Source organism: Scleropages formosus, chromosome 21, assembly GCF_900964775.1.
Source record: "Scleropages formosus chromosome 21, fSclFor1.1, whole genome shotgun sequence".
Taxonomy (NCBI): Eukaryota; Metazoa; Chordata; class Actinopteri; order Osteoglossiformes; family Osteoglossidae; genus Scleropages; species Scleropages formosus.
In genome coordinates this window covers 13,949,495-13,977,285 of record NC_041826.1, presented here as the reverse complement: position 1 = coordinate 13,977,285, position 27,791 = coordinate 13,949,495, and the positions used below count along the sequence as shown (strand labels likewise).

At 45.7% G+C, this 27,791-nt stretch overlaps 3 protein-coding genes across 7 annotated transcripts; 2 read left to right on the top strand and 1 right to left on the bottom strand.

Annotated features, from left to right (window-relative positions):
- The first annotated feature begins 752 nt into the window (after nucleotides 1-752).
- On the top strand, nucleotides 753-8,076 carry slc25a18 (solute carrier family 25 member 18). 4 transcript variants are annotated; one of them, XM_018726128.2, is made up of 11 exons: nucleotides 753-933; nucleotides 2,188-2,256; nucleotides 2,370-2,515; nucleotides 2,608-2,730; nucleotides 2,851-2,906; nucleotides 3,154-3,244; nucleotides 3,814-3,929; nucleotides 4,122-4,266; nucleotides 5,141-5,313; nucleotides 6,377-6,452; nucleotides 6,553-8,076. In XM_018726128.2, exons 3-11 carry the CDS (start codon nucleotides 2,496-2,498, stop codon nucleotides 6,692-6,694), a joined length of 942 nt encoding a protein of 313 aa, XP_018581644.1. In that variant the 5' UTR covers nucleotides 753-933; nucleotides 2,188-2,256; nucleotides 2,370-2,495; the 3' UTR covers nucleotides 6,695-8,076. The 4 variants fall into 4 exon arrangements, with proteins under 4 accessions (XP_018581644.1, XP_018581645.1, XP_029102966.1 ...); XM_018726129.2 differs by having other exon boundaries at nucleotides 2,188-2,270; XM_029247133.1 differs by having other exon boundaries at nucleotides 2,188-2,289.
- Nucleotides 8,077-9,397: 1,321 nt separating this feature from the next.
- On the bottom strand, nucleotides 9,398-14,972 carry LOC108918771 (V-type proton ATPase subunit E 1-like). Its single transcript, XM_018726293.2, has 10 exons — nucleotides 14,921-14,972; nucleotides 13,876-14,010; nucleotides 12,994-13,059; nucleotides 12,081-12,190; nucleotides 11,525-11,591; nucleotides 11,333-11,422; nucleotides 11,034-11,102; nucleotides 10,801-10,895; nucleotides 10,359-10,446; nucleotides 9,398-9,854 (listed from the first exon to the last, which is right to left on the bottom strand). Exons 2-10 carry the CDS (start codon nucleotides 13,906-13,908, stop codon nucleotides 9,792-9,794), a joined length of 681 nt encoding a protein of 226 aa, XP_018581809.1. The 5' UTR covers nucleotides 13,909-14,010; nucleotides 14,921-14,972; the 3' UTR covers nucleotides 9,398-9,791.
- Nucleotides 14,973-15,114: 142 nt separating this feature from the next.
- Nucleotides 15,115-26,544, top strand: LOC108918769 (bcl-2-like protein 13). Of its 2 annotated transcripts, none has more exons than XM_018726291.2 (7): nucleotides 15,115-15,462; nucleotides 16,344-16,543; nucleotides 18,730-18,831; nucleotides 19,497-19,653; nucleotides 20,091-20,163; nucleotides 20,508-20,636; nucleotides 24,598-26,544. In XM_018726291.2, the coding sequence occupies exons 2-7, from the start codon at nucleotides 16,414-16,416 to the stop codon at nucleotides 25,396-25,398; spliced, it is 1,392 nt and encodes a 463-aa protein (XP_018581807.1). In that variant the 5' UTR covers nucleotides 15,115-15,462; nucleotides 16,344-16,413; the 3' UTR covers nucleotides 25,399-26,544. The 2 variants fall into 2 exon arrangements, with proteins under 2 accessions (XP_018581807.1, XP_018581808.1); XM_018726292.2 differs by lacking the exon at nucleotides 15,115-15,462 and adding an exon at nucleotides 15,463-15,491.
- Nucleotides 26,545-27,791: the final 1,247 nt, after the last annotated feature.

Below are 27,791 nucleotides of genomic sequence, written 5' to 3'. Positions count from 1 at the left end.
AATGATATTCTATGCTTCAAAAATATTTCTCCTTCTGGCACTAAGTCAGTCAGAAACCTGTCATTTTTTTTTCGTGTGAAAAATGGCCAACATTAATAATGCTTGGTAATGTTAGCAAAGCTTCTCTTCCTCAGATCTGCTGAATCCCTCTCAACATTCAAAGAGGGTCTCAAAAACACGTGTTGTGGGTCCATTTCACCTCTCATCTCCTATCTGCTCCGTGAACTTTCAGTGCATTATGCCTTATTAGTTCTGTATGCAGCTACTTGTGCAACATAATGTACAGTAGTGCTGGACTGAGTGCATTTGTACCTTCGGTTGTCGGTGAAATACGCTTTTGTGTACTCGAAGTTGTATGTTACTTTGGAGAATAGTGTGCTGTGAGTAAATGTATAAATAGGTAAATGCAAATGTATATTTGGAGTCACATGTGTGCTGTGAGTGACTGTCTAGAGCACTTTAATGTGTCTTTGCAGCATTTGTTTGTCATTTTGCACTGTAGAGCTCTTGCTTAGCTGTGACAGTGTGTATCTGCTCCGTTATAATAGTTTTATTAAATGATTAAATTTGTGGCGTGCGGCCTTTCTTGTACAAATGGTGTGTAGTTGTGGAAGGGCTGTGTTGCTATAGCGATGTTGCTTGGTTCGGAGTGTTCCATTACCGTGACAACGTGGTATGGTTGTGTTGTGCCTGTCTGTGTTGGCGGAGGGCTGCATTGTTCTGTGTGTGTGTGTGTGTGTGTCACAGAAGGGAGGAGTGAGCACGGGGGGGACAACGCTGGCATTTGTGAAACGGCCCCTTAGTGGAAGCTCACTGCCTCCAATTGCTTTCAGCTGGCTGTTGCTTGCGGCGCACACGACCGAAAAGATAGGGAAGCGGACAGTTTTTTTTTTTTTTTTTCTTCCTCCAGACTTTGGGAAGCTCTTCAAAGCGGTGAGTGCAGTGCGATCTACTTTGCAAAAGAGAAGAAAGTTTGCGTGACTCTCCCATGAGCAGCTGCGGTTTTGTGGAGTCGCAGCTTGTTCTGTTAGACACCCGGGTGGAGCGCAGGCTTGTGCTTTTGTTTTGGCGGCGGAGCGGGCTGGGACTGCGAAGGGAAAGCCTTTGGTGGCTGAAAGAAAGTCTTTGCGGAGGGGCTCGGCGAAAGGCACGTGCAGAATGTGACTAGGCATCGGCGCCGTAGGGACGGGGAGAGGCCGCCGCGCGGCACAGAGTCGCATATGGGTGGACCAAGAGAGGGAAGAGAGACGGGGTTTGGGCGACGAGACGTGAGAAAGAATCAAATTTAGGGGTTTGTCCTGTATGAGGGATTTGCACAGCATGTCACTTGACCTGTGTTTCGGGGCAAAACAAGTGCTAATTCCGGTTACGTTCTAAAACCTGTAGAACTTGGCCCCTCGACCATCAGTTTGAGAGATGAGAGCGAGCAATGATGGTGAGAAGATGGGGCTTTAATCCTAGAAGGAAGAAGATGAAACAGAGTAGGAAGAGTGAGGGAAAAGAGAGGTAGGTAGGCATGGCGCAACGCAGAAGGAAACGAGGAATGGGGAGCAGCCAGGTTTTGGGTGTCTGCGATTGGGTGGATGTACTGAGAAATACGAAGCCCTCCTTCGGCCAGCGGTGCTTCCCTGTGCCACGTGACACCCATTACGACCAACAGCCATCAACTGACAGATGTGTGTTTTAGGCACATGTGGCACATATGGCGAAACAGTAGGTGTGTGTGTATATAGAGATATATACACACACACATATATATATATATATATATAGTGCGCTCAAGGAATAAAACAGAAAAACAATAGTACTTTTATCGTCCGTGAAGCACGCTACAAAAAAATTTCCCAGAAATCTAAGAAACCTTGGCAAACCTCTAGACGGAGGCGGGTATTAAATGGCACCGTTGAAAGAGAAGAGAAATAAGATCGTTCGAAACTGCTTCTCCAGGTAATCCAAGGACCTTTAGCCATTAGTGCTGTAACAAAGAGAGCTTTGTTTGTGAAAGATAAATGTACGGGTGTCATCGTTTTGCACCGATGCCTCATTTATTGTAGTTTATGCGCTTGGGCCGTGCGTCTGCGCACGTACGTGTGAATGACCACTGGACAGGCTGCTTGTAGCGGATTACTGCGGTGTGATGTGGGTACGTAAGCTGAGGACTCCTCTTTGCTCGCTTTCCCCTATCAGGCCTCCACTGAGAACGGTGGGAATTCCAGCCTGGTGTCGGACGGAGGAAAGGGAGCGTGAGCCGCACCGGTAACTTTACACCGGTGCGATGCTGGACTGAAGGTGGATGACACTTTCGCAGCTGTGGAGACAGCAGAGTAAAGCAGGAGTAATTCTAAGCAGTGTGTCCTTTGCGCTGGCAGCGCTGGGGAGACGGCGGGTCGCACTGGTGCCGCTGTGCCCCGTGGCTCGGTGCAGAGGAGGTAAGGCGTGCTGTTGGCCAGGTTGGAGAGAGACCTTGCTGAGACGTCCGCCACCCGCTGAGGGAAATGTCGGAGCGCAAAGTCAGGTACCTCCTCTTGGGTATTTTTGTCCCCTCGTCAGTCAGACACGTTTTACCTGGTTCTTTCTCACGCAAACAGTCGGTGCCGTTTCCTTCAGCCTTCCGGCTAAGCTGATCGACGGGGGTGTTGCGGGGCTGGTGGGGGTGACCTGCGTGTTTCCCATCGACCTGGCCAAGACCCGCCTCCAAAACCAGCAGGGGACAAAAGTCTACAGTGGATTGTGGGTTCTATATTACAATATACTACATAGGATTTCCGCTAGCATGGTGTTTTGTGTTTCTAGTCCCCGTCCTCACTGAATCAGGTTCACGGTTATAATGTTTCCTTTTGTCGTTCGAAGGCTGGACTGTTTGGTGAAGACAATAAGAGCTGAAGGCTACTTGGGCATGTATAGAGGTACTACCCTACTGGCAGATCTTCTTGGTCTTTGCATACTAAGGTGGAAGTTGACATGCTGCTCATTTCTGCAGAAATGTGTTACCGTTTGTGTCGCACTGTCAGCTTTTTTTTTACTCTAACTTGATATTTATGTATTGAGCAAGTCACATGTTGTAGCACATTGTAAGCGTGTCTTTCTGCGTTGCGCAACTGTGTTATACTTTATGTGGGGCCTCTGTATGAACATCTTGGCTCTGTTGTGTAGGTGCAGCTGTGAACCTCATCCTCGTCACCCCAGAGAAAGCCATCAAACTTGCTGCCAATGATGTATTTCGGCAGAAGCTCTCTAAGGGAGGGTAATTTGGGCTTTTTCACATTTTGCACAGCATTTCACACATCTGCATCCGGTGGCTCTGAACGGCAAAACGCTCTCAGCCCTCCTGGTGTTCTGCATTTACCCCTGGTTGTTTTCTCTCATACTGGAATATAATAATTACTGGAACGATCTATTTGATCACTCCTCTACACTGTATTAAACGGTTTAAATCAGGTGTCAACCAGGGCTACGATATTTATTGTGGACAGATTTGAGGGCTGCATGTCTGAAAATCACAGGATGTCACATACTCTGTGTGAACTGAAATATTTATTTTAATGTGTAACGAAACAGTAAACGCATTAACCGATTCAACAGGACATAATATTATCAGTTGTTACACACAATAATTATACATTAAGCATCTCATAGTTTATTTACGTTGTCAGGTGGAGAACTTTCAGTGCCATATCTAACAATTGATAAGTATTCTAGTGTTGGCTCAGAAGAATGTACCTAATCATTTAGAAACTAGACAAGAGACATCACTGGGCAGCATGGATTAAACCTTGAATTTTTCTTTTCCTTCCCATCCACCCCTTTCTTCAGGAGACTGCCCCTGTGGGCAGAGATTCTCGCAGGCTGCGGTGCAGGGACTTGTCAGGTGGTAGTAACAACGCCCATGGAGATGCTGAAGATTCAGCTGCAGGATGCAGGGAGGCTCGGTGAGGTGGGGTGCCGTAGATCATTAGGGGTGGTGTTCTCATTGCTGAAATCCTCACCCACTTACGGGTCCCATTAGAGAAACTGACATTACCATTTATTCTGATAGAACTCGTGCACAGATGTCGCCGTTTACTGGAGTGATTAAAGAGACTAGATCAACTAGGCAAAGTGTGTTTGTTTGCTAAACGCAGCTGCGCAGAGAACAGTGTCCGCTCCTGCCCCGCCCTTGACGGAACCTCCCTCGCCTCGCCCCTCCGCCACCGGAATTACCCTGGAACTGCTGAGGACCCGCGGGCTAATCGGATTGTACCGGGGTGCTGGAGCCACGCTGCTGAGGTTGGAAAATATACACAAGTATTTGCACCCCTACCATTCTTCTCTACTTTTGCACCTTTTTTTTAAGTTAAATTTAATCTGATCTTCTTGTCAGTTCTAGTCGTATGTACATGGAACCTGAAAGAAGAAAAGCAACAGAAGCATTGTACTCATTTCATTTCCTTGGTCTAGAAGATAATGAAATGTGTAATTAAGTGTGGAAAAAGTAATTTTAGTCACCCTAATAAAGAGTTATTAGTCAGCTGTCTGGATTTAATTTGGCTTTATTTGGGCCAGCGCTGTCCAATGTACTACTACTTATTATTTAAACCCTAACCAGGAAAATTCAAGCTGGTAAAATAGATTCATAGAGCTATCTCATGCCAGAAGAAAAATGATTTGAGCCCCTTAGTCTGGCTAGAGTTACACAGCCATTTCTAAGACTATGGACCTCAATCGGAGCATAGTCATGCACACAACAGCACCTATATGTATGCATATGAATGCACGCATAAAATAACATTCGCAGCTAGTACGCATGCTCTCCCAGATGGATGGAAGTGCAATCACACTGAATCTGACTCATAACAGGTACTTGTGTGGCCTTCTGGTCAAGGGAGGGATTAGTGGTTGGCCATTGCTTTTTTTTTTTTTCCTTGCGTGTCTGCGGGGTGCCGACACAGCGAGAACACGCAAACCCATACCCGGTGAGAAACTCGGGACCCTCTGGCTTTCTGCACTGTGCCGTCATGTCCCTGCATTCTCAGACATGAACGTCAAAACAAAAGCGTCACTGAAATGCGCTGATGCAACATTTAATTGTATAGTTTATTTGCAGTATGTAGTGGGCAAGGAGGATGACTTCTCTCGGTTTTTCCTCTCTTTTTCTCTCCAGAGATGTCCCCTTCTCCATGATCTACTTCCCTCTGTTTGCCAAACTGAACACGTTGGGGCGCAGAGAGCAGGGTTGCCATGGAGACACCCAGGAGCGGGCCCCCTTCGTGCAGTCCTTCATGGCCGGCTGCGCAGCCGGATCGGTGGCTGCAGTGGCCGTCACACCACTAGACGGTGAGACCTGTGGGTATGATGGAGTTTCTGTAGTCACTGCCTTCGTGAGCTGCTCTGTATCTAAATTTACTACTGGAAACTAACAGCGGGTTTTGTCTGCTTCCAGAATCGAAGGAACTAAGTTCAAAATAAATTGTCAAATGCATTTTAATGCAATGGATTACAGGCATCCTTTGATGTACGAACTCTCTCTATATCCGAATTTTGGTGTAACGGCTCCTTCCTTTCGACACGTAATTTTCGATTTACGGAACATAATACGTGCAATGCAGAAGTGCAATAATGCACTGTAATTGGAGTTTGTGCATCCAGATCTCTCCCTCTCTGGGTGTGTTTGGAGTGTGAGAGTGGGGCATTAAGGAAAGTTTCCGGAACTCCACAGGAGTGTCTGCTGGCCATATCGGCTGTGCTTTTTAACTGAATGATGAGGAGACAGCAGGGCAATTAGCAGGAAATTTTTAGTGCGTTTTTTTTTTTTTCTTTCCCTTTTTTGGGTATGTATGTGCATTTTAGCAGCAGTGTGCAGTTTCTAGGAAGTTGTTTACAATAAATGCAACATGCTCCCTAGGTCCTTGCTTGGTTTATCGCTCATCCTGAGAACTGATCTATTTAAAAAAAAAAAAAAGTAGGAATTACACCGGAGCGGTAACCCGAGCAAACTTTCCTGGGTTTTCTGAGCACAGTCTGGAAGAGGACAGCGAAGAGAAAAAGCGTAACACGCTTTTTTTGTTTTCTGAGATGCACATCACTTTTGAAGGAAAGCCTCTGCTAAATAGACAAGTGTAAATGCAGAAGCGTTTCAAATTGTGCTAAAATAATGGGTCGATTGTTATATGGGTATTTCAATGATATTTCGGAAAATTTGTTTGGGGTTTTCAGACGGGCTGGGAGCGCATTGTTGTCGTTTTTTTCCCATTTAAAATAATCGGAAATAGACTTCTGGTGTTTGACATTTCAATAGCCGCACCGTTTTCAGGACCAGATAAATTCTGCAATTCGAAGGATGCCTGTACTGTGATTTTTCCTTCCTGTAATTTACGTGTGTGTTTGTGGGTATTTATAGTGATTAAGACAAGGCTGCAGACACTGAAGAAGGGTGTAGGGGAGGATTCGTATCGAGGCCTCGCCGACTGCGCACGGTGAGGCCCGTCAAACGGCGCGCGAGGCTCGAGCATCTCTCTCACGTGACCGCGTGGGCTTTTCTCTCACCGTGTGCTGCCTTTCCCTCCTCCTCCTCAGTCGCATCTGGAGCCGAGAGGGTCCGTCAGCGTTCCTGAAGGGGGCAACGTGTCGCGCTCTGGTCATCGCCCCGCTCTTCGGCATCGCGCAGGGAGTCTATTTCCTGGGTGCGGGGGAGCAGGTGCTGGCCGTGTTCCGATAGGGACGAGCGGGTCCGCCCTGCTGTAAATTCGGTTTCATTTCGTAGAGAAGGGTGACGAGAGAGGTGGGCACGTAGTGCGAGCGGAGAGGGAAAGGGGAGGCACCCGATCTGCTGTCCAAATGAGACTGTAGGGTGACTGAGGGTTAGAATCCTAATGTACGCACAAAGAGCACAGTGCTAGCATGCTAACGCTACGCTCCTAGATGTCTAACGGTGGCTAACAGCGCTGTATAGAGTGAAATGACTCGCTCGGTGGGACCGTGCCGGAGGCACGACGGTTTTGACTGCCCCCACGGGACCTTTGTTCATGCGTACATGCAGGGGTTATACTCTGATGCTGGAGAGCCATGTCAACTGCACGTGTCAAATCTGATCTCTTTTTTTTCTGTTTCACCAGGTTGCAGTAAGGTAGACCTGTGACCAAATTCACAATAATTTTTTACAAAATTTTTCACCAGCGTAGCAGTTGTCTTGATTTATGTGTTTCGTTTGGGTAAAATCACTGTCCCAGGTAACTACTGCGCTTGGTAACGAGAGCGCCGACCCCCTGGGCGGGTCACTTCTTGGGTAGATACTAAAACCATCAGTTTTCTTGCAGGACAAATGGTTATTTGTTCAAAATACTACCAAGACATTAAAGCAGTTTCCCTTTTTTGAATTAGAGGACTGCTACTCCTACCCCACAGTGTGGGAAAGACTCTCAGCAGTTTGTACAGCGAGAGCGGATGTTTATGTGCCGTGCGGCTGTTCAGCCCGGACTCTAAAGCTGCAGTAACAACTCCTCCGGAGAGTGCCTTTCTGAATGCGATGGCCGTATTAATGCTGGCTTGATGTTATTAATGCTTCTTTTAATACCCACATGCACAATTGTCAATAAAATTATGTTCGATTATCTCTGTGTTGCACAGTGCCGGTTTAACTGAAATGCGTTGCGCTTACATGAGACTGATGGGAAAGTGGCTCAGATAATGCGTTATCTTTCAGCTTCATGTTCCTAACAGCTTACCGATTGGGAAGCGCCGGTCCATTTTACATACCAGCTTATCACAGAGGCTAGAATGAGGTAAAGTCTCGAATGATTCAGTTAACGAAACTGAGAGAAGTCATTTTCTTTTAAGTCAAAGGTTCAAAATCCAACATGCAGAATAAGAGCAGATGAACTGTTTTACACAAAATTATCAGTTTCTTCAAGTTTACAGTGCAGAAAAGGCCCACTCACAAATGTAGAGATGATGCTTAATGTCTGCTTTTGAATGGCTTTTGTATCAGAAATATATATGTCTATATATACACATATTCCATTAGATAGTACTTGTGAACAACTAACCTGTGAATTACCTGTGAAATTTAATTGTCAATTGTCTTATGTCAAAATAAAAATAAATGACCTGGACAATAATATTTAATTTTTTTAGCTTGTGTTTTAATGTTATATTTTTGCTCATTCATCCCTTATCAATAACCACTTGTCCCGTGCAGGGTCACAAAGGTCTAGAATCTTCCCCCGTCAAGCACAGTGTGAGACAACGGACATGCTCTGTGGGACAGAGTCACTTGGATAATTTACTTCATGGAAGCTTATGATACAAATTAATACATTTTGCAGGAGCACTGTCTTCATCTCCGCGAAGCACAAGGAAACTGACGTTAGAGTTCCTGTGTAGCATCGCAAACAAATGTTTGATGGCAGAAGAGATTCATTTGGTTAAGGCTTTATTTATGCTAGTGTAAGGATATTCATATTATTAAAGCTGTTTATATGATTGTAGCCTGCAGGAGTACAAAAGGAGGAAGGACAGTGTCATCTGTCACATCATCATCATTTTTTTTTTTTTTTCCTTCCCCCTGGCAGTAGGAGAGTGTGCAGGCAGAGATCAGAGAGCATGTTCCAGTCAGAGAAAATCCACTTCCCACATTCAAGTCTCACTGTTATGCCTCACCTGTCACTCCTTCTGTGAATAACACAAAACAAGTTTCACATGTGACTTGAATGTCATCAGTCAGCTCCCTAAAAGAAGCCGGTTTGTCACGATGATTGAAATAGCCAAATTAATATCTACATGTTTGTTAAATTTTATATGGACTCTGTGGTCATATGTTTAAATCTCCTCTCTTGTTAAATACTTTGCTCAAGAGTATTTTATCTTCAACTCCAGTAAAAAAAAAAAAAAAAGAAAATTACCCTTCTGTTTAAAAGGGTAAATGATTGTAAAATGCTAAACACTAAGCCACTGAAGAAAAGCATCAACTAAATAATGGTATTGAATCTGATGTTTCAAATGAAATATAAGAATGGGTCATGATTCTTTGAGGTTGTGGGTATGGTAGGAAGTTGTTCTCCCCTGTTGCTTTGTCCTAAGAATTGTTTAATAGTTAAAATATTTAAGAAAAGGACAGAACAAATTTAACTAACTGCTGAACTGAGAACCATCAATGGGTGTTGTGTTGTTGGGAATCATATGTGGTGTTAAGTGCATGTATGTAGGGTAGTATTTTCTGTTGTGTTTTTCTCAGGAAAATATCAGGGTCTTGTATGGAAGTAGAAAAGGCATAACAGCTGAACATGTCCTGTGATATGAGAATATGAAACATAAGTCATTGCAGCATTTTTGCATTGTATGGTATCCTATTACATGAGATTGTTCTATTATATTTGGTAGTACAATCATAGCACAACTTAAAAATACTGACAACAGAATTTATTTTAAATCCATATACATTTCATATTCCATCACCACAAAATTACATATTTCATTGGAAAAACATCTTTGACAAATAGAGAGGGTCTCATTCATGGACTATAAAATCAAGCTGAACAATAACAAATGGACAGAATATATATATTTTTTTAATAGACATTCATACAGTCAAGAGTTTCCCCTTTGCTTCAGGATGATCGGACAATGGCACTGTGTGAACAAGACATCCATTTCTGAAACCAGAGAATTCAGAGTAAACCAACTTACACTCTGCTTAAAATATTTCACAGAGCTCACACAGAAATTCAATACTGTACGCAATTAAATAAACATCACTGGATATGTCACTTGTTCCTGAAGTTGCCTTTGGATTTCTGAGCTCCGTTGAGTGTGCGAGATCAGTCCAAAAACTTGCGATTCGGATTAGCGCCGAAGAGTGCCACTCGGATTTCGGGCATCATCTAAGAAGAAGGTGGGAAGGCAGAAAGATGAGAGAGGCATAACTGCCATCCGCAGTGCCAGAGAGACATCTACTGTCCATTAATTCAGTTTCTTCTGGGTGGAAATGGAGCACATTTTAATAAACATCTCAAGCTTTTTAAACAAACACTGCATCAGAAATGTGAACAGAATTGTAACAAAGCACTTTCAAATGTTAAGGTTTTGAAAACATATTTTAAATTCAAAAGGTCAACTGCTAAATTTAGCAGTTGACTTTTTAAACTAAAAGCTCGTAATGCAGCAGTTAAAGCTGCTGACTTTGGGTTCAGAGGTCACAGGTTTGAATCCCACCTCCAGCAAGGTACTTAATCCAAATTGCTCCAGTAAAATTACCCAGTTCTATAAATGGGTAAATAATTGTAACCTTAACACTAGGTTGCTTTGGAGAAAAGCGACAGCTACATGAATAAATATATCATAATAAATTTCTGAAGAAAACATTTCCACTCTTAGCAGCGCTGTACCTGCTGGGCAATGAGGTCCAGCCTGCTCTCCAGGGTGTTGGACACCTTAATCTTCCCATCTCGATTGTATATTTCAATTCCCCCGGAGCTGAGAAGACCGAAGCACACAACTGGTATGAGATGCACACATTGTCTGAACCACTTGTCCCATTCGAGGTCGCGGGGAGCCGGAGCCTAACCCGGCAACACAGGGCGTAAGGCTGGAGGGGGGAGGGGACACACCCCGGCCGGGACACCAGTCTGTCGCAAGGCACCCCAAGCAGGACTCGAACCCCAGACCCACCAGAGAGCAGGACCCGGTCCAGCCCACTGTGCCACCGCGCCCCCTGGTATGAGACACTAAAGACTCAAATTACCATTCACAGTCATCATCACAACCCTAATCATCACGATTATAACTGTGCATACCAGGCAATATCTGGAAATAACTGAAGATTCTTACGTTTCTGGAGGCAGGAAGTTGTCCTGATCAATGCGGACCTCGACGTTAGTCTTTGTTGCAGCTTTGTAAATGCGTATATTTTTCTGTACAGAAGCCTGGAGAGGGGGAAAAGAAAAAAAAAAAAAAAAAAAAGCTAAGTTCTCCCATCTGGTCTGTACCACACAAGCACGCCCCTATGCAGTCTACCACAAGTGACACTGCATCCAGCAGAAGTGTGACAACAGCAAAACCACCTTCGCCAGAGGCAAGTCCTGCTTGCGGCAGCGGATGGTCACTTTCGGTTCTAAGAGCTGGTATAAACCCTGTGAACAGAAGGAAGGGAGAGGCATAGACTTGCATCACATCTTTACTGAGGCATAATTCATACTTTGAGATGGACAAAAAGAGGAAGGCAAGACGACACTAGTTCGCAAAAGAAGATTCCTGCTTTAAGAGCAACAACCATGGATTACTTTACATCTGCACGCATACATGTCAGCTAGCATCTTCTCACAGGTTCTCTAAGATCACCTTTTAGTAGCTCAGACCTCACCTGCAGCACAAGCCCCTCCATCAGTATAGAGTATCTTGATGAGTCCTTGGTGATATCTGCCAATCTCTGGCGTGCTTCATTTAGCAAATCCTGAGTTTAAAAAAAGAGAGAAAGGGTTTCCATGAAATAATGTGCTTTACCTTATGGGAATCACCATTATAGCTACCTGTTCATAATTTGGTGGGTACGAACCGAAATCATGTCATCACGAGCTTTAAGAACCTTCAGCCTTGCTTGATTCATCAAGTTGGACATCTGACTGTGAGAACAGAAGTGTAGCATCACTTAGGACCACAAAGCAGAACATACGTTTAAATGGACAACTAACAGAATTTCTGTTTCACACATAGAGGTGACATGTTGAAAAGCTGTTACTTGGACATTATCAGAAGGGAAAACTAATTCTTCTCATTTGTGTTAATTTATTTAGCAGACGCTTTTCTCCAAAGCGACTTACAATGAACTCTATGTAGCGCTATCAGCCCACTCCTTATTCACCAAAGTGACTTACACTGCTAGATACACTATTTACACTGGGTCGCTCATCCATACATCAGTGGAACACACTCTCCCTCTGTCATTCACACACTACGCGGGAAAATGAACAGCATGTCCTTGGACTGCGGAAGGAAACCGGAGTGGGGATTAAACCCACATCCTCTCCCACCACCCAGCGTCTGTGAGAGAACTACTCTCTCATCGGTCTCACCTCCTACTGTTTGATGCTATCCAGCCAAAACTGACTCACATTTTTTTCTGTTGCTCAATCTGCTTCTCCTTCTTTTCATAGTACTCCATGATCTTGAGCCTCTGGGTCTGCACCAGGCGGCCCTTTTCGATGTTGAACTCCTCTTCTGCCTGTAGGGGGCAACACATATCTGACAATTTCACATGGTGGCAGGCTGTCTGCGCATCACTGAGAAGCACTTGTGTGTGTGTGTGTGAGGAAACCACGAGGTTGCAAGCAGTGGGTGCACAACAGAAAGTGGCACAAATCACTGAAATTGCTTAAAAAGTTTTACAGTTAGATGCATTAATTTATCAGATGATTTTCTCCAAAGTAATGTACAACTCAGAGTAAACAGACATTACACCGACTGACTTAAGATGCAGGCATGCTATTCTCAAAGCACTGTCAATTTGTTTTATAAAACTTTTTTCCCCAGCACGTTACACAAGAAATTGCCTACAGAATTGGGTTTTATAGGAAATACACACACGATGGCGTGACACAAATTTATGGAGCAGGCAGAAGTTCAGGAGAGAAGGAGGTCTGAGAGAGATAAGTTTTGAGACCCTTATTCAAAGTGGAAAGGGATTCAGCAGCTCTGAGTGAGAAAGGGAGCTCATTCCCCCCCGGTCAGAGCTTAAAGCAAAAACCTACAGACATCTGATATTGGAGCTCGTGGGCAGCACCGCCCAAGAGGCCAGAGGTCGAGGAGCGCAGTGCTCTTGCAGGGGTGTAGGGAGGGATCGGGTCTTGTAGGTAACGTGGTGCTGACCCATCGGCCACAGGTCATAAGCAGTGTCTAAGTGACCCGACTCTATAGACGGGTAATGTTAATAGATCACAAATAAGTTGAAAGCAGAAGTTGTGGAATCAGCAGAAGGGCCACAAGAGAGAACAGATCTGAATCAAGACCTGGCGTCTGACAGCGTACCTTGGCTTCAACCTCCTCCGCCTTCTCGTTGGCCTCCTGCTCGATGAAGGCCATCATGTGCTTGATCTGCAAGGGGAAAGAGCAAGGGTCCATCATCCGGCAACGAACCACAATGCCACAACGTTACGTTCCCGCATTTCCCGTCTGCAGCTCAATCTGCACGTTTCGTCGCTGAAGGTGGTTCCGGTAGATGTTTCCGCACAGGCCGGGCGTTGACCGGAAACTGCTCACGTTCCGGTTCCCATCATGTAACAGGCACTCACGGTTCCTCTTGGGCACAACTGAAACTTTCTTCATTATGTGCATTCCTCCTGAAGCACATAATCACTGAACGGATTCATAATTTAAAATTTATAACAAATGGAAAGTTTCACACGAGAGGTGCTGTGCAGAATATTTGCATTTACATTTATTCATTTAGCTGAAACTTTTCTCCAAAGTGACTTACACTGTCTACCTACAATTATTTACCCATATACAGCTGAGCTGGGTAATTTTACTAGAGCAAATTTAGGGGAAGTACCTTGCTCAAGTCAAGGGTACTACACTGCAGCCAGGGGTGGGAATCGAACTTGCAACTCGGGTCCACAGCAGTTCTAAGCACTACTAATACTATGCCATGGCACTAGCAGCTGCCCCATCTTCTTGAACATGATCATGATTATGATTATTTATTACATGCAGCTAACAGTGCATCTGACCCACTCAGCAGACAGAAAATGTACAGTTTAGCGTTATAACAGCAGCCTGACAACTTCCGCACACAAGAATCAGCAACTTTCTGCGGAAAAATGACCCGATCATGATCGTGGTGCAGCGGACCGGTAGCACAATTGAGAGGACAAACACAAAATTTTACAAAACATAACGCGGCCGGTTTACCTGTTTTTGCACGTCTGCGTCGCTGAGCGCCATGGCCGAAGCGTTTAGGCAGAAAATGTCACGAACGCTGGCTGGGTTTGCACGAATAACTGCTTTAGTTTAATACAGCGCTGTCGACAGAGACGCTACGTCTCGCTTTAAGAAGAAAAAAAGAAAAAACATGTCATATGATTCTCGTGCTCCGTGCGAACCCCCGTCACGTGACTCGGGCTAAGTTATTCGTCACGTTCACTGTCTGAAGCACCTGTCACGTGACTCGGAACCTAGCACCCCGGTCACATGACACGCGCTATGGCGTCTCAATCCAATCAGAGTTCATTGCGCGTTCTTATATTGAAAATAAAAAGCCCTTTCCCTCACTGCCTTGTGCTGTTGACGGTTTAATGCCCCTGACGACAACGAACGGTTTGTCGCATTAAACAAGGGACATGATCAGACAACTTAATATCCATCCAGAAGAGACAGCCCGAGAAACAATTAGCACGAATATGATCCACTCATTCATAGCTCTAGTAGTGTGTAGTTATTTCTCCCTGCGAAGTATGACGTTTTGGAATACAGTTACGCCAACCGCACTATCTCTTGAAATCAATCTGTATCTTCCTGTACTAGCCCTTCGCATACAATCATGTCAAATTTAATGCGTTAAACGCACACTGTTCTGGAAACAGAACACGGACGCTTCAGTATTGAGATGTTACGATTGATGTCGCGCAAAACTGTGAATGGCGCGAGCCGAGGGAGATTCGCGCACCGATGTTGCGATTTTCATCTTCCAGTTTTTGTATCTGTGGGAGGAAACGCGTGGAACCGCGCACCCAACGAGAAGAAAATTCGAGATTAAGTAGATTACATTAAGGTTTATGAGGTAACGGGTTTGCAGGTATTATTTAGTGGGTAGTTTATACCAGCGAAACACACAAAACAAAAATCCACAACGAGTTTGTAGAAATTAAAGGAATGAAAGTATTATTATATGAAAGGGTTACTGCGTTACAGAAACACCCTGCTGCGAAAACAAAACACTGAGCTCTGCTCACTTTACCTGTATGATTTGAATTTACACACTTGTCACCTGAAAACACTCAACGTTTGTACTACGATTAGACGTGCACGTGACAGCGGATGTGACATTGGACGAAACATGAGGTGTCTTTGGCCCAAAAGAGGGGAAAAAAAAAAAAAAAAAAAACTACCGGACAGCCCTTTGACACACACACGCGCGTGCACGCGCGCGCAACGCGCTCCTTCGCTCCCCGCATGATGGCCGCTCGCTCGCTAAATTAGGATCCGATGGGCCGCGGGGACACACACGCACACGTACACACAAAGGCACACACAGGCTCTTCACCGCGGGGGGGGGGGACGTGACCGACTCGGGTCCGATCGGCGGATACGTGCAGCGCGCCGAGGCGCCGTGTCACTCGTCTGAGCGCCTCTGCTCGGACCAAAACGGCCACTTTGCGTGGGATCCTAACTACAGCTGTCCTTCATAAGAACACCGAGTCCTCGAGTGGACACAGTGTGTCCACACCTCACCTGACTTGGTGGCACGTGTGCGGACTGTGGGGGAAAAGACGGCAAAAGGTCAGTACGCAGGTGTGTTCTACTATAAGGTAGGCGAACCACGCTGAAACTCGGACGGTGAATATTCCAGAAATGCGCATATTCCTGTGTATGTTTAGTGTTATTATCATGATCATCGGGAGCTCGCGCTCCGCATGCGCCGCACACAAACTTAGTCCGCGACTCCTCTCGTGCGGCCGATCGGATCGATCGGCGCAAATCGGCGTGTTTAAAACACCCTCCCGATCCGATGTGTGGAACACTTTCTGCCTCCTCTTCTCGAAAATTGCTGCTCTTTTGGTGTTGTCAAACGGACCATATTATCTCATAACGGCAGAGCCACCCTAGGCGACAGCTCCGACCACGGGCAGGCTGTAAATACCATAGTACAGTACTGTACTCCACTCCACTCCACTCTGTCCAGTTGCGGTTGATCAGTTGACATTTTCTCAGCTCTTACGTGCCTGACAGTGGCTGGAAAGGGAAGTTGCTCCTGCTCTCTTGGTACTGAGATAACCGGCTGCAATGACCTGTAATCCACAGTTGTAATTCGGTTAATTGATTTATTGTATGGCAGAAGAGCCTACAAATAATGATTGAAGCCGTGAAATAATTTTTCACTCTGCACAGACTTTAATCACTAAGTGCGCAGACCCCCTAGCCCAGGGTTTTTCAACACCTTGGGGGTGATTTGAGTAAATACTACATCTGGAAAATCATTACTGTCATTACAGAGCAGTTTACTATGCTTCTCTTAATTTCCCTCTGGGAAGGTTTTACAGGGTGAGAGTACAAATGCAGGAAGGTCATTATTCTTCAACCGCCTCTTGACTCATCTACTGATACCAGTGACGAAGCACTATAAATGATTTAAAGGACTTAACGACTTGTTTTCCTTTCAGGAGGACAATCCCACTCTCTGCTACACCTGGCTGTGTATGAGTTTGCCAACTTGACTTGCGCTGCTCTTCAATGGCTACCACTAGCTTGGACGCCGCAGTGCTCGAGGGCTTCCGCTTTGAGACCAAGTATATCGTCCTCAACTACCTGGGCCTGCTGCCCTCTCCCGGCAGGCTGCAAAGAACCCGCGTTGCCCCCGAAGGTGACCGAAACCGAAGGGTACAAACCTGATCGCGCCATTTGCTGCATCCATAAAAGTGATAGTGGAATGTCGATAGCGAAGCGGGTTTTGTTATTCAAGGATATCGGCATCCCCTGTCGAGCATCACGAGGTATGACTTCTGATGAAGTGGAGTGGATGGCAGGGCAAAGACACACCAGCTAGGCAAATAAGTAGAACATCTGTTGGAGAATGAGCTCTTCCTTCATAGGGTGGTGTGAGATTTGACTCCTGCCCCCCCCCCCACTGCAGGAGTGTGTGACACTTGGGAAATATGACAGTTGCCCTCTGAGAGTTTAATAAGTGACTTTCGATTAAATAAGACCTCTGTTTGAACATGCGAAGTTTGTCTACTGTCCTGTTGATGCTTTGGCTTAGTGGTTTGAACATCTTCCAGTCTATCCATATGAAGCTCCACTCATGTTATTTGAGGTGGTTTTACTTGAAAATAATTGCCTTGATTTGATTCAGCTGTGTTCGACCTGTTGCTTTCGAGGGACTGAAATAAGAAACTGAATTTTTGGAGAACTTTGTCGCTCCGTGTACCCCCGTGGATCCCGTCCTCAGTACAAACCGATGTGTCTTGTATGTAAGTCTTGTTGATGAAGGACAAACGGTGGAGTTGTGTTCCCATAATGCAGAGACGGGGGGGAGGGACCCTCTTCCAGTTTCCTGCTGCCTGCCTGCCTGCGCGTTGCCATAGAATACGAATGAGGCCATGCCCCTCTCGGGCCACAATACCCTTAATGCCCCAGCTCAAGCCAGACAGAGAGTCGCATGAGCCCTCATTTCCTGCCGAGGCTGCTTTGAGTCTCGGACAGCCTATTGCGTGCATCTGATGAGAGGATCGCTTCGGGTAGCCAACGAGCTGCTGAACCAGGAGCGGAAAATAAAGAACACATGGCCGTACTTCCACATGTGGGGGTGTTTGTACAAAAGGGAGAAGACGCAGACCGGCAGTCATCGGTCCGAGGTGTGTCGAATGATGGGGATTTACCTCGGCGACCGGGCAGCGGACGTTCGGTTTGCTCATTTCCCGGTTGGTTGGACCGGGTGGCGCGTGGCTGGGTTCATCTCGGACCCCTCTATACACAGAGACGAGAGAAAAGCGCACGAGGGTAACGGTTTAGTTCCCCAAACCACACCACCTCCCCCTTGATCCGAACGGCCAAATTGTGCAGACGCATCCTGATCCGTGGGCGGGTACCTTGTTGCCCCGTTGGCGGTACGAACGTCACGGTTAGATTCACCATTGCATGTTAATGCATGGCTGCTCGGTCGCACACGACGCTTTCCCTGTGCTGCTCGCAAGAGGCCCAAAATCAAGTCTGTAGGTTTGCTTATATAAGACTTATTTTATTTATTTATACACATAGATGTGAAGGCACGCCTCTCCATTGATGTTTCGTATACTCGTGCCGAGTCTTGTTGAATGCGCATTCGCCGTTGTTATGGCAGCAGCGGCTCTCGAGTGGAAAGGAGCGCTTCTCTTTGTCGGGCAGCTTTGCGTTGAACACGCGTGACTGCATCACTATGTAAAAGACTGACAACACAGATTTCAAGTCCGATTTCACCGGCAGCGCGGAGATACAACGCGCTCGTCCACGGTTAAATTTGTATGAGTCATTTTCAGAACCGTACGTCACTGCTGTTGGTATTCTGATTCAGGAGGGACAGCTGGTAGCGTAGTGGTTAGAGCTGCTGCCTTGAAACCCAAAGGTCACAGGTTTAATCCCCACCTCTGGCTATAGTACCCCTGAGTAAGGGACTTATTCCAAATTGCTCCAGTAAAATTACCCAATGGTGGAAGTGGGTAAATACTTGTAAGTTGCTGTCTAACAAATTTATTTAATTCAGAAGGTCTGTGTGCTGCCCTCCCAAATGCTCAACTTGTCGGGAATAGTTGAGAGCTGCCTTGTTATCCTTCTGCAGGGCTGAGCAGGTGTCTGTCAGAGTGGATCAGTAATGCATATCCACCTGGATGCATGTCAAGCTGTACAGAGCAGTGTTATCTTGCGATTAAGAAGTAGGTCATTACCTTCCTTCCTGCTGCCAGGTGTTTAATGGCTGTGGTACGGTGGTGCCCACTGTGTTGTGCCCATCGGGTTTCAGTGAATGTTCACTGTGCTCAGTGCAGTGGGTGACTTTGCCCCGTGTTGTGCCTGCAGGTGATGCCCAGTCTGCTGAGGCCCCGGGCAGGGAGAGCTCCAGCGCGGTGAAGGGCCACATTGAGGAGGAGCTTCGACAGCTGGAGGAGGAGATTGCCATGTGTGAGGGAGTGGGGTGGGATGGGGGGGGTGTCGCAGGTCAATATTACGCACATCAGTGGGCCATGTTGGCATCATGGTGACTCAAAGGGCAGTGCTGGTCTCTCACACCTCCTGCACTATGCGTTGGGACACGGGTTTGAATGTTGCTCTGTGTGCGTTTGCATATTTTCCACGTGTTTGCGTGAGTTTCCTGTAGGTGCTCCCTTTTTCCACCCGCGGTCCACAGATGTTTCTGGCGAGCTGGCGATTCTGAATTGCTCCTAGTGTGTGTGTGTCTGCAAGTGTATTATGCTGCTCTACTGTATAAATAGGTTAATGATTGTAGGGAGTTCAGTGTAAGATATTCAGCTTTATAAGTCACCCTGGACAAAGGAGCGAATTAAATATTAATCATTGTACGTAACTTTAGAGCAAAGTGTTTGCTAAATGAAAATGCAAATGAACTCGACTTTATTTCCCTTGTTACTTATAAACCCTCTGACACGCATTTTTACGAAAACTTACGGCATCATCGCTACAGTGTGGCTTCGCCCTCAAGGGCCAAAGTCATAGTCACAGATACGTCTTCTTGATGGTCACGTTCATCTAACAGCTGCTGAAGTGTGCGTCCGTCTGTGTTTGTATGTTCATATATGCTGCGTATTCTTGTCCGTCCGTCTTGTAAGCCTTTGCAAGAACTGGTTTCGACCGCCACACGTCCTCCGTGTTCAGCCCGTCGAACCCGGAGAGCTCCATTGAGGACTGTCTGGCCGTGTTGGGAGACCGTGTGGCCCGGGACCTTGAGGGTCACTTGAGCGCTGCCCTGCGGACTCTTCTGGAAGCGTGAGTGGCCATCGAGCGCCTGCCTAACTGCTTGTACACCAGCTTTCTGTAGTAATGCCATTAGCGGTGCTCCATTGCGTGTGTATTATGTATTAAGACACGACGTACATACAGCGTATGTACCAACATCGGGGGAGTCGGGGGGCTCTTTCCACACCAGTGGAGTTCCATAAATTCCTGTGGAGGGGAGCTGCTAAAAATACTTGGGGCAAAGTTCTGCTTAGCTGCTCTGGGAAGACAGACTTGTGTGAGCGGGCGAGGTTTTTTTTTTTTTTTTTTTTTAATAAAAAAAAAAAAAGTCTGACCTTCAAGTGCAAAGTCCCTAGGTCACGTGACAAGCCGGCCCCGGTGCCTCCGCTTCCCATTAAGCCAGGGTTCAACATTAACAGTGCATGACCGCAGACTGACGACTGAGTCTCTGTCTTCATGTGCGGCAGACCCCTGGACTACGAGCGCTTCAGACACGCCGTGCAGGACGTCTCCTCTCACTGCCCTGGTGGCTGGAGCAAGGTGAAGCAATCCCTTTCTCTTCAGTGCACGTGGATTTCTACATGGTGTCTCGGCCACCTTCTTCATCGCAGACCTCCAGTCACTCAACGTCCTTACTCTTATGCATCGTCCTGGGCTGTAGCAGTGTGGGGCCAGCAGGTGGCACAGTGATTAGTGCTGCCCCCCTTACAATCAAAAGACCTGGGTTCGAACACCACCTCCTGCTGTAGTACCCTTGAGCAAGGAACTTATCTTGAATTGCTCCAGTAAATTTTCCCAGCTGTATAAACGGGTGAATCATTGCAAGTAACTTAACGTTAGGAGTGGTTTTGAATAAATGTGTGTTTGCGCCCCCTTCCCAACAGGTGCTTGTGCCCCTGGTACTGCTGCAAGCTCTGCAGGCTGAGGGACAGCAGCTGACCACACTGGTGCCTCTAGGAGTGCGCTATCTAGAGGAGGCCGAGGCAGAATTCATCATCCAGCAGGGTGGATGGGTGAGTACGGATTGCTGCAGATGTGCTTCTGAAAAGATTGCGCTTAAATTTCTCCGTCCTGACTGGATTGCACTGATTTGTTCTCTGGGTTCTGTGTTCGTCTTGTTGCTGGAACTTTTCAAAATATATGTATATTTTTGTGCCCCACTTCTGCTATAAGAAAGCATTAGAGATCTTTGTTGTGGTTCACATTTCTAATTATTATGTACAATCCTCTATGCAACAACTGGGGTGACACGATGCCACAGCCAATAGTGCTGCTGTCTGGTACTTGAATGGTGCAAGAGGATGTGGGTTCAATCCTCGCTCAGTGCGTGTGGGGATTTGCATGTTTTCCGTGTGTTTGTATGTGTTTCCTCCAAGTGCTTTGGTTTCTGCCACACATATGTGTTGCAGTGGTCACCTGACTGAATTTCTTTATGGGGACCAATAAAGCATGATTATTATTATCTGGGCTTCAGTAATTTCACCAAGTATGAGGGCGGCACGGTGGCACTGCTGTCTCACAGCGTCGGGGTGGTGTGAGAGGACGTGGGTTCGATCCCCACTCAGTCGGTGTGAAGTTTGCATGTTCTCCCCGTGTCTGTATGAGTTTCCTCTGGGTGCTCTGGTTTCCTCCCACAGTCCAAAGACATGCTGCTCTGGTTCCCCCATAGTGTGTGAGTGACACAGAGAGAGTGTGTGTGTTCCACTGATGTATGAATGAGTGACCCAGTGTAAGTAGTGTATCTATCAGTGTAAGTCACCCTGTGAATAAGGTGTGTGTGTGTGTGTGTGTGTGTGTGTGTGTGTGTGTGTGTGTGTGTGTGTGTGTGTGAGAGAGAGTTCATTGGAAATCACTTTGGAGAAAAGCAACTGCTAAATAAGTAAATGTAAGTATGACAACTCTGTCCTGGTTATCTGAATTTCTTGGTGTGTAAATATATGAAATCTAGGGTGAATTATCTCAAACCAGAGATTTAGACCCAGCGGGTAAAGACACATGTAGAGCTGAAGGTGCTGGGAATGGACACTGCTTGTTTTTACTTACATTTCCAATTATTAATTTAGTTCACACTTTTCTCCACTTACAACGCTAAACTACCTACAATTTCTTCACCTGTTTATACAGCTGGGTAACTTTCAGAGAAATTACTTTGCTCAAGTGTACAGCAAAAGGTGGGATCTGAACCTGCAACCTCCAAGGGTAGGAGCTTTAACCACTACGGTACCTGCTGACTCCAAATGCTACGTTATTTTGAGCTTGCTTTATGTTTGCTTTGGTTTCATCGTGGGCCCGAAGTGGGGTAAAAGCTCAGGAAAACACAGGTTTTCCCTCACATGACGAATGCTCCTATTCCAAGAACTCCCACTTACAACCAAATGTAATTTGTACCTTAAAAATCACACAACCAGCTAGAATCTTACAAGAAGCACCTCACAAAATGAAATTCAGAATATGTGCCTTGGCGATGTCAGACCAGATGAGGGGAGCAGAATCCCCCCCATGTGAGTGATGCCTTCTGCACAGAAAACCTTACCTGTCTTAGCACTTAGTGACAAGTTGCATAGAAGACAGTATCATTTCATACAGCCAGTTTAAAAAGCAGCTTTTCCTAGTGGTTTACAATAAAGATATGTGGGTGACAAGTATACGGCAATTTTAAGATAAATGTTAAAAAAAAAAAAATTACAATAACATTTAAAAAATTACAGTGTTAAAAATAACAGAATCCAACAAATTATAAATTTCTGCTTGTCCAGTGTAGTGTTGGAGTGGTCCCTAACCTATAGTGGAAGCATGGGGTGTGACACACACACACACACACACACACACACACACACACACACACACCCCCCAAGGAAACTCTAGAATCAACCAAGTCACCTGAAATGTTGTCATTAGGCTGTGGGAGGAAACCAGAGCACCCGGAGGAAATGCACACAATCACAAGGTGCCCATACAAACTACCCGCAGACAGGCAGGTTCAAACCCATGTTTGAAGTCATGGATCAAGAGCTGTGAGGCCCTCTCTGTACTACCGTAACGCACAAGAACAAATAAAAAGTGAAAATATTAATAAGATCACTTGCTGAGGATGTATTTCCCAGGGATTTTCCTTCACTGGATGCAAGTATTGTTCCTGCACTGGAAGCAGGTAGCCTTCTTCCTTCATCATTGCAAAAGGTTTTTTGAGGTTGTGTTTCGAGATTTGCTTCCTCTTCCAACTTTCAGTTGCACAGATAACATTCATGGTTTTATATATATATATAATGTATGTATATATACTGTACATATCTGGTAATGTTGGCTCATCAAATGACCACAGCTGTCAGATGTAAAATTCTTTTTCTGAAATATTATTTTTAAACTAAATCCAACAACTGGTTGGCCAAGCCTTCTCATGCAGTTTCTCAAATACAAACTCCTCCTGCCACACCTTTAAGATGTAACTAAAAGCTCTGCAGCAGTGTTGGGTTGTGGTTATGGTTTTCTGTGCAGCTCCAGTTGTCCAGCAGTCCAGGCTATATGGAGGCCAGATCCATGGTGGTGTCTTCACACGCTATAAAACTGCAGCGTCTAGATTTATTTTCCCGTGAACTGAATATCCTTGCTACACTTTGGTCATTTCCTCTAGACCGGGGAGAACCCTGTTGTTAGCCATGTGTTAATGGGAATCTGTGGAGGAATAACAAGATCAGAGGATTAAGAGGGTGGCAGCTGCACACCCCAGGAGCAAAATAAACAGATTTTGTTCTCTTAAATTCCCAGTGATCATAACATGATGTGAATGTTAAGGAGCTGTGTTTGAGTGGTGAATCCTGAGTTTGCTTCTGCAGAAGCACTGCCCACTTGGCGCTGTCTCTTAGCAAGAGGTGGTTCATCACCGCGGTGCTCATGCCTCCCCGCATCACGTTAGCCTGTGGGCCACAACTGCGCTCCAGCAGTCCAGCTTTCCAAGGGCAATGGCCGCATGAGCCGCCGTTCTCTAGCACTGTGTAGCTGGTGGAGAAATAGTGGCGCACCTTGGCTGACTGTACATGCACATCGCTGAATTCACGGCAGTACCCACCCGCATGCATCGTTTTTGGCAAGTGATGCAGCCGTCAACTGTTTTGCTCCACAGCAGAAGACTGTGCTAGAAACACAGTTACAAGAGACTGCCCGTAAGTTGCAAACTGTCATAATAGGAAATCCAGTAAAAGCAGAAAAAGATACGTTGTGAAACAGGTTGGAGGATGAGATGAGCCACTTGAGGTGCTCTGGGGTTTGAACATGCCTCTTTGTGACCAAGAGGTCTAATGACATGAAGCGATCTGATGTTACATTAGATGTTGGGGGGAGGGATAACTGTAAATCACAGCCGGTGGCCGCTGCTGATACGCCAAGTTCACAGCTCAGCTTCGGTCTGTCTCACCCTGCTTCCAAAATGACTGTTGGTGTTTCAGGAGGCAAGGCTTGCGGTTGAACACGTAGGAACGATGAGGGTCAAAGGTTCCGCATCGTTTGGCTTTGCTGCTTCATGATGTGAGAATGTGGAATCAGTCTCTGGACTGTACTTGATGAGTTAACTGGTTCTAACTGGGATTTACTGCTGCCGGTGATGTCACTTCCAGTAAGTGAGAGCACATGTTGTCACCTGGATTACCGAAAACATCTTTTGGCACAGCTTTGCTGCTAAGGTTGTTAATGACAGAGTTGTGAGGAGCACATGGCTCTCCTAGACCTCTAACGGGCTCTGCTGCTTGGCTCTAATGCATACCGAATTGGTTAGTGCAAACGTGAACCCATTGCTGAACTCAGAGAACCAGCCAGGAAGCTGTGGCACTGGCTCCACAGGACGTGCAAACCACACTTGATCGTGATCAGTAGAAGTGAGGAGCTCTCCCCTTTTTTCTGCAGCTGCACAGCGCATTGTAACCGTTGCACACTTAGTCATCAGTTTAGTAATTGTGCTTCTTTTACTTCTGCCATCCCCAGGGCATAGTGTTCAGCCTAGAGGAGGAGGACCCCAGTGTGATCGTTGCTGAGGACAGTAATGACATCTACATTCTCTCTGGGGAGCAGCAAGGTGACCTGCTTAGCCCCCCTGCATCACTGATAACCGTAGCTGACAGTGACCCTAATTCCTGGCAAACTGATAGCCTGCCCGTGTCTTTGGTGGGTACGGAGTCCTGGGCACAGGTGGGCATCACGGATCCCGAAGACGGTAAGAGCCTGGACAGCAACGAGGGTGGGACGCTGGCCGAGGAGCACAGCGAGAACAACTCGTCCAACTCGGACATCGTCCACGTGGAGCGGGAGGAGGCAGAGCTGCTGGAGACAGGACCAGAGCCTGGAGGCCTGGAGGCAGAGCTGCAGGAGAGTGTCCTGAGTGTGCTGGGTAGTGAGAGTGAGCTGGCAGAGCTGCGGGCAGAGACCCTTGCGGAGACCCTGCTCCCTGTCAAGCCCTCTGGGGTCACAGATCCACGGTGTCCGGTCCCTCTTATACTGGAGTCCACAGTGCCTGTCCAGATGCTTCCAGCACCATTGGCAGAAAAACAGGTCATGGTGGAAGCTCAGCTGGAAGACCTTCCCATAGCAGACCCCCAGTGGAAGAGTGTGCAGGCCCCAATCCCTGCACAGGAGCTCCATGTTGCCCCACCCCGTGTGGCTCCCATTCACAATGAGCCTGAATCACCCCCGCCTTCGGAGCTTCCTGTTCTGCTGTGTGGTGGTGCTGCCCTGATGGCCATTGTAGCCATGGTGGCATATGGAGCCATGGCCTATAGGAGGAAGTAACAGCAGCCACCTCCTTCACACCTGTGCTGTCTGCACATGCACACTTGGGGGAATTTTTTTCCCCCCTTTTATGCCATCTCCTCTCATTTGTGTGTTTTTAATTCCTTTCTTTGTCTTCACATATTTCACTATGTTCTGAATACGTTCTTCTGTAAACCCCTCTGGCCAAGCTCCTTTCCTGTCTAAGCAGACTGCAGTTGGAGTGAACTTTATTAAATTCCAGCGTGGATAGATGTGCATACCTTTGTCATCCCACATCTAAAGGAAACATTTCCTTTGCTTAATCAGGAAGCGATATTCACTGTTGACACTGAAAGGTGCTTGACAGCTGCTAATTGTATCTTACGTTTTGAAGTTATTTTAAACTTATGGCCTTCATAGAGCACCAAATATGATATTCAATCATGGTATAAGGAGGAGATTATTATGCTCCTATAAGTAAGTGGTAATCTTATTTTTGACAAAAATGAAAATACCTGCCATCTGACACGATGGGATTGGTATTAAAGCCTCTATACCCCACAGGTTACCAGGGCAAAGAGTTGATGAATGAATGAATAAACGAACGAACGAACGAATGAAACTTTATTAATCCTGGGAGGAAATTCTGATTTGGAAGTTTACAATGAGAGATTCTAGTTATGTTTATGCACACCTGAGAAAACATGGCTACTCAGACATGACACCCTTCCTTCTGTTCCTGCAGTCTGTCGCCTCAGCTCTTGGAGTCCACCTTGTGAAGCCTGGAGAGTTTGTGTTTTTTGTTATCCCAGCATTAAACTAACCAAAAGAACTTCACCTGGTTTTTGCCAGCATGAATAATTTCATTGGGCCACTTTCCTATCAGTAATTTTCACAAATTGCAAAAAGCAAATAAAGTTAAAATGCTGATTAATCAAGTTTCAAAAAGCAGACAGGGCTGAGGTTTATTCAACAGGGAAAGTCAGAGCAGTCTTCCAACTCGGAGATATCAAGAATTGCATTCAAAAAGTTCCTTTCTTATCGAGTGGTTGGCAAAGGAGAATGATCAGTTGTCTGAACACCAGCGCTATCATCGACAATCAGTTCGAAACCAAATTATCACTTTGCACTATGGGCTTTTATTGACTTCCAACATGTATATTTTAGCTTATTTAGTAAGCGAATAAAAAAAAAAAAAAAAAAAAAAAAAGCTATCTTCATAGTATCAGCTCCTAGTGTAGAGAAGCTACAGTGCAGAGTAGTGGAACTAGATGTAATGCACTATAGGCATTAACAGGCTTTAGATCATATGTAATTCATAGATCTCCATCACATTTTTGACAGGTATTGAAAATTTTTGGAGAGTTTGTGTCTGGGTTTTATGAAATGCTTAGTCACTTCCCTACTGATGTTCAAATTCAGTAGTTTTCAGAACACACATCTGTACAGGACTGCTTCCTCTGATAAAAACATACCCTCCAGTACGGTAATCAGCGAGTAGGGGACTTCCCTATCACACATATTTAGACTCATTGCCAAGGGGGAGGGGTTCTCACCCACTTGCATTAATGAAGGAAGTATTCTCAATACACACCAAAACTTATGAAAGTAAAAAAAAAAAAATATAGTCTTTCTTTGTGGGAGATAAGCATTTATCCTCCTTTAGGAAAATATCATACACACTGCATGAAAACAGGAGGAGCAAACAGCTGTGCCAAATGAAGGAGGGTGCAAAATTAGAGCTGGAGTATACATCTTGACTGTAATGTGAGCACAGATTATTGCATACATCCTTACTAAATTGCCTGAAGTGAGATGATTTGCAAAACTTTATGGAAGGTTTTTTCCCCCCCACCTCTTTATATTAGAAATTTGGAATGGACTGTTTCAATACTTGAATACTGAGCTTCCTACATATATAAAGCCCAGAACAGAAATAAATTATTTAAACACTGAACATGTGTGCAGTTAATATGATGGGGTCTGGAAAGTTCCCAAAGCCAATAAACTGAATGGTCACTGACATCATTACCATCTTTTCCACAGCTTTAAGATGAACCCACTGACTGATCCCAGAGGTGTCACACTCACTCGACAAAAGGCTGGTGTGATGTTTATTGCTTGCTATGGTACTAAAGAAATTTCAGCATCAGTGTCTTATTAGAATTTCTCTTCGTTAATTATACAGTACTTACATTTACAAATGTAGCTGATGCTTTTCTCCAAAGTGACTTAATTATTTACTCTAATCAGCTAGGTAACAGCACCTGAGGGATATACTTTTCAAAGGGTTCAAGAATAGATCAAAATATGTATCTGGCCCAATAATTGACCCATTGGAGAAGTAAACTGTAAACAGGTCAGCATAAAAACCAGAACATAGTTCAACTCATCTATGACACAACACAAAGTAAAATAATAAAATAAAGAAT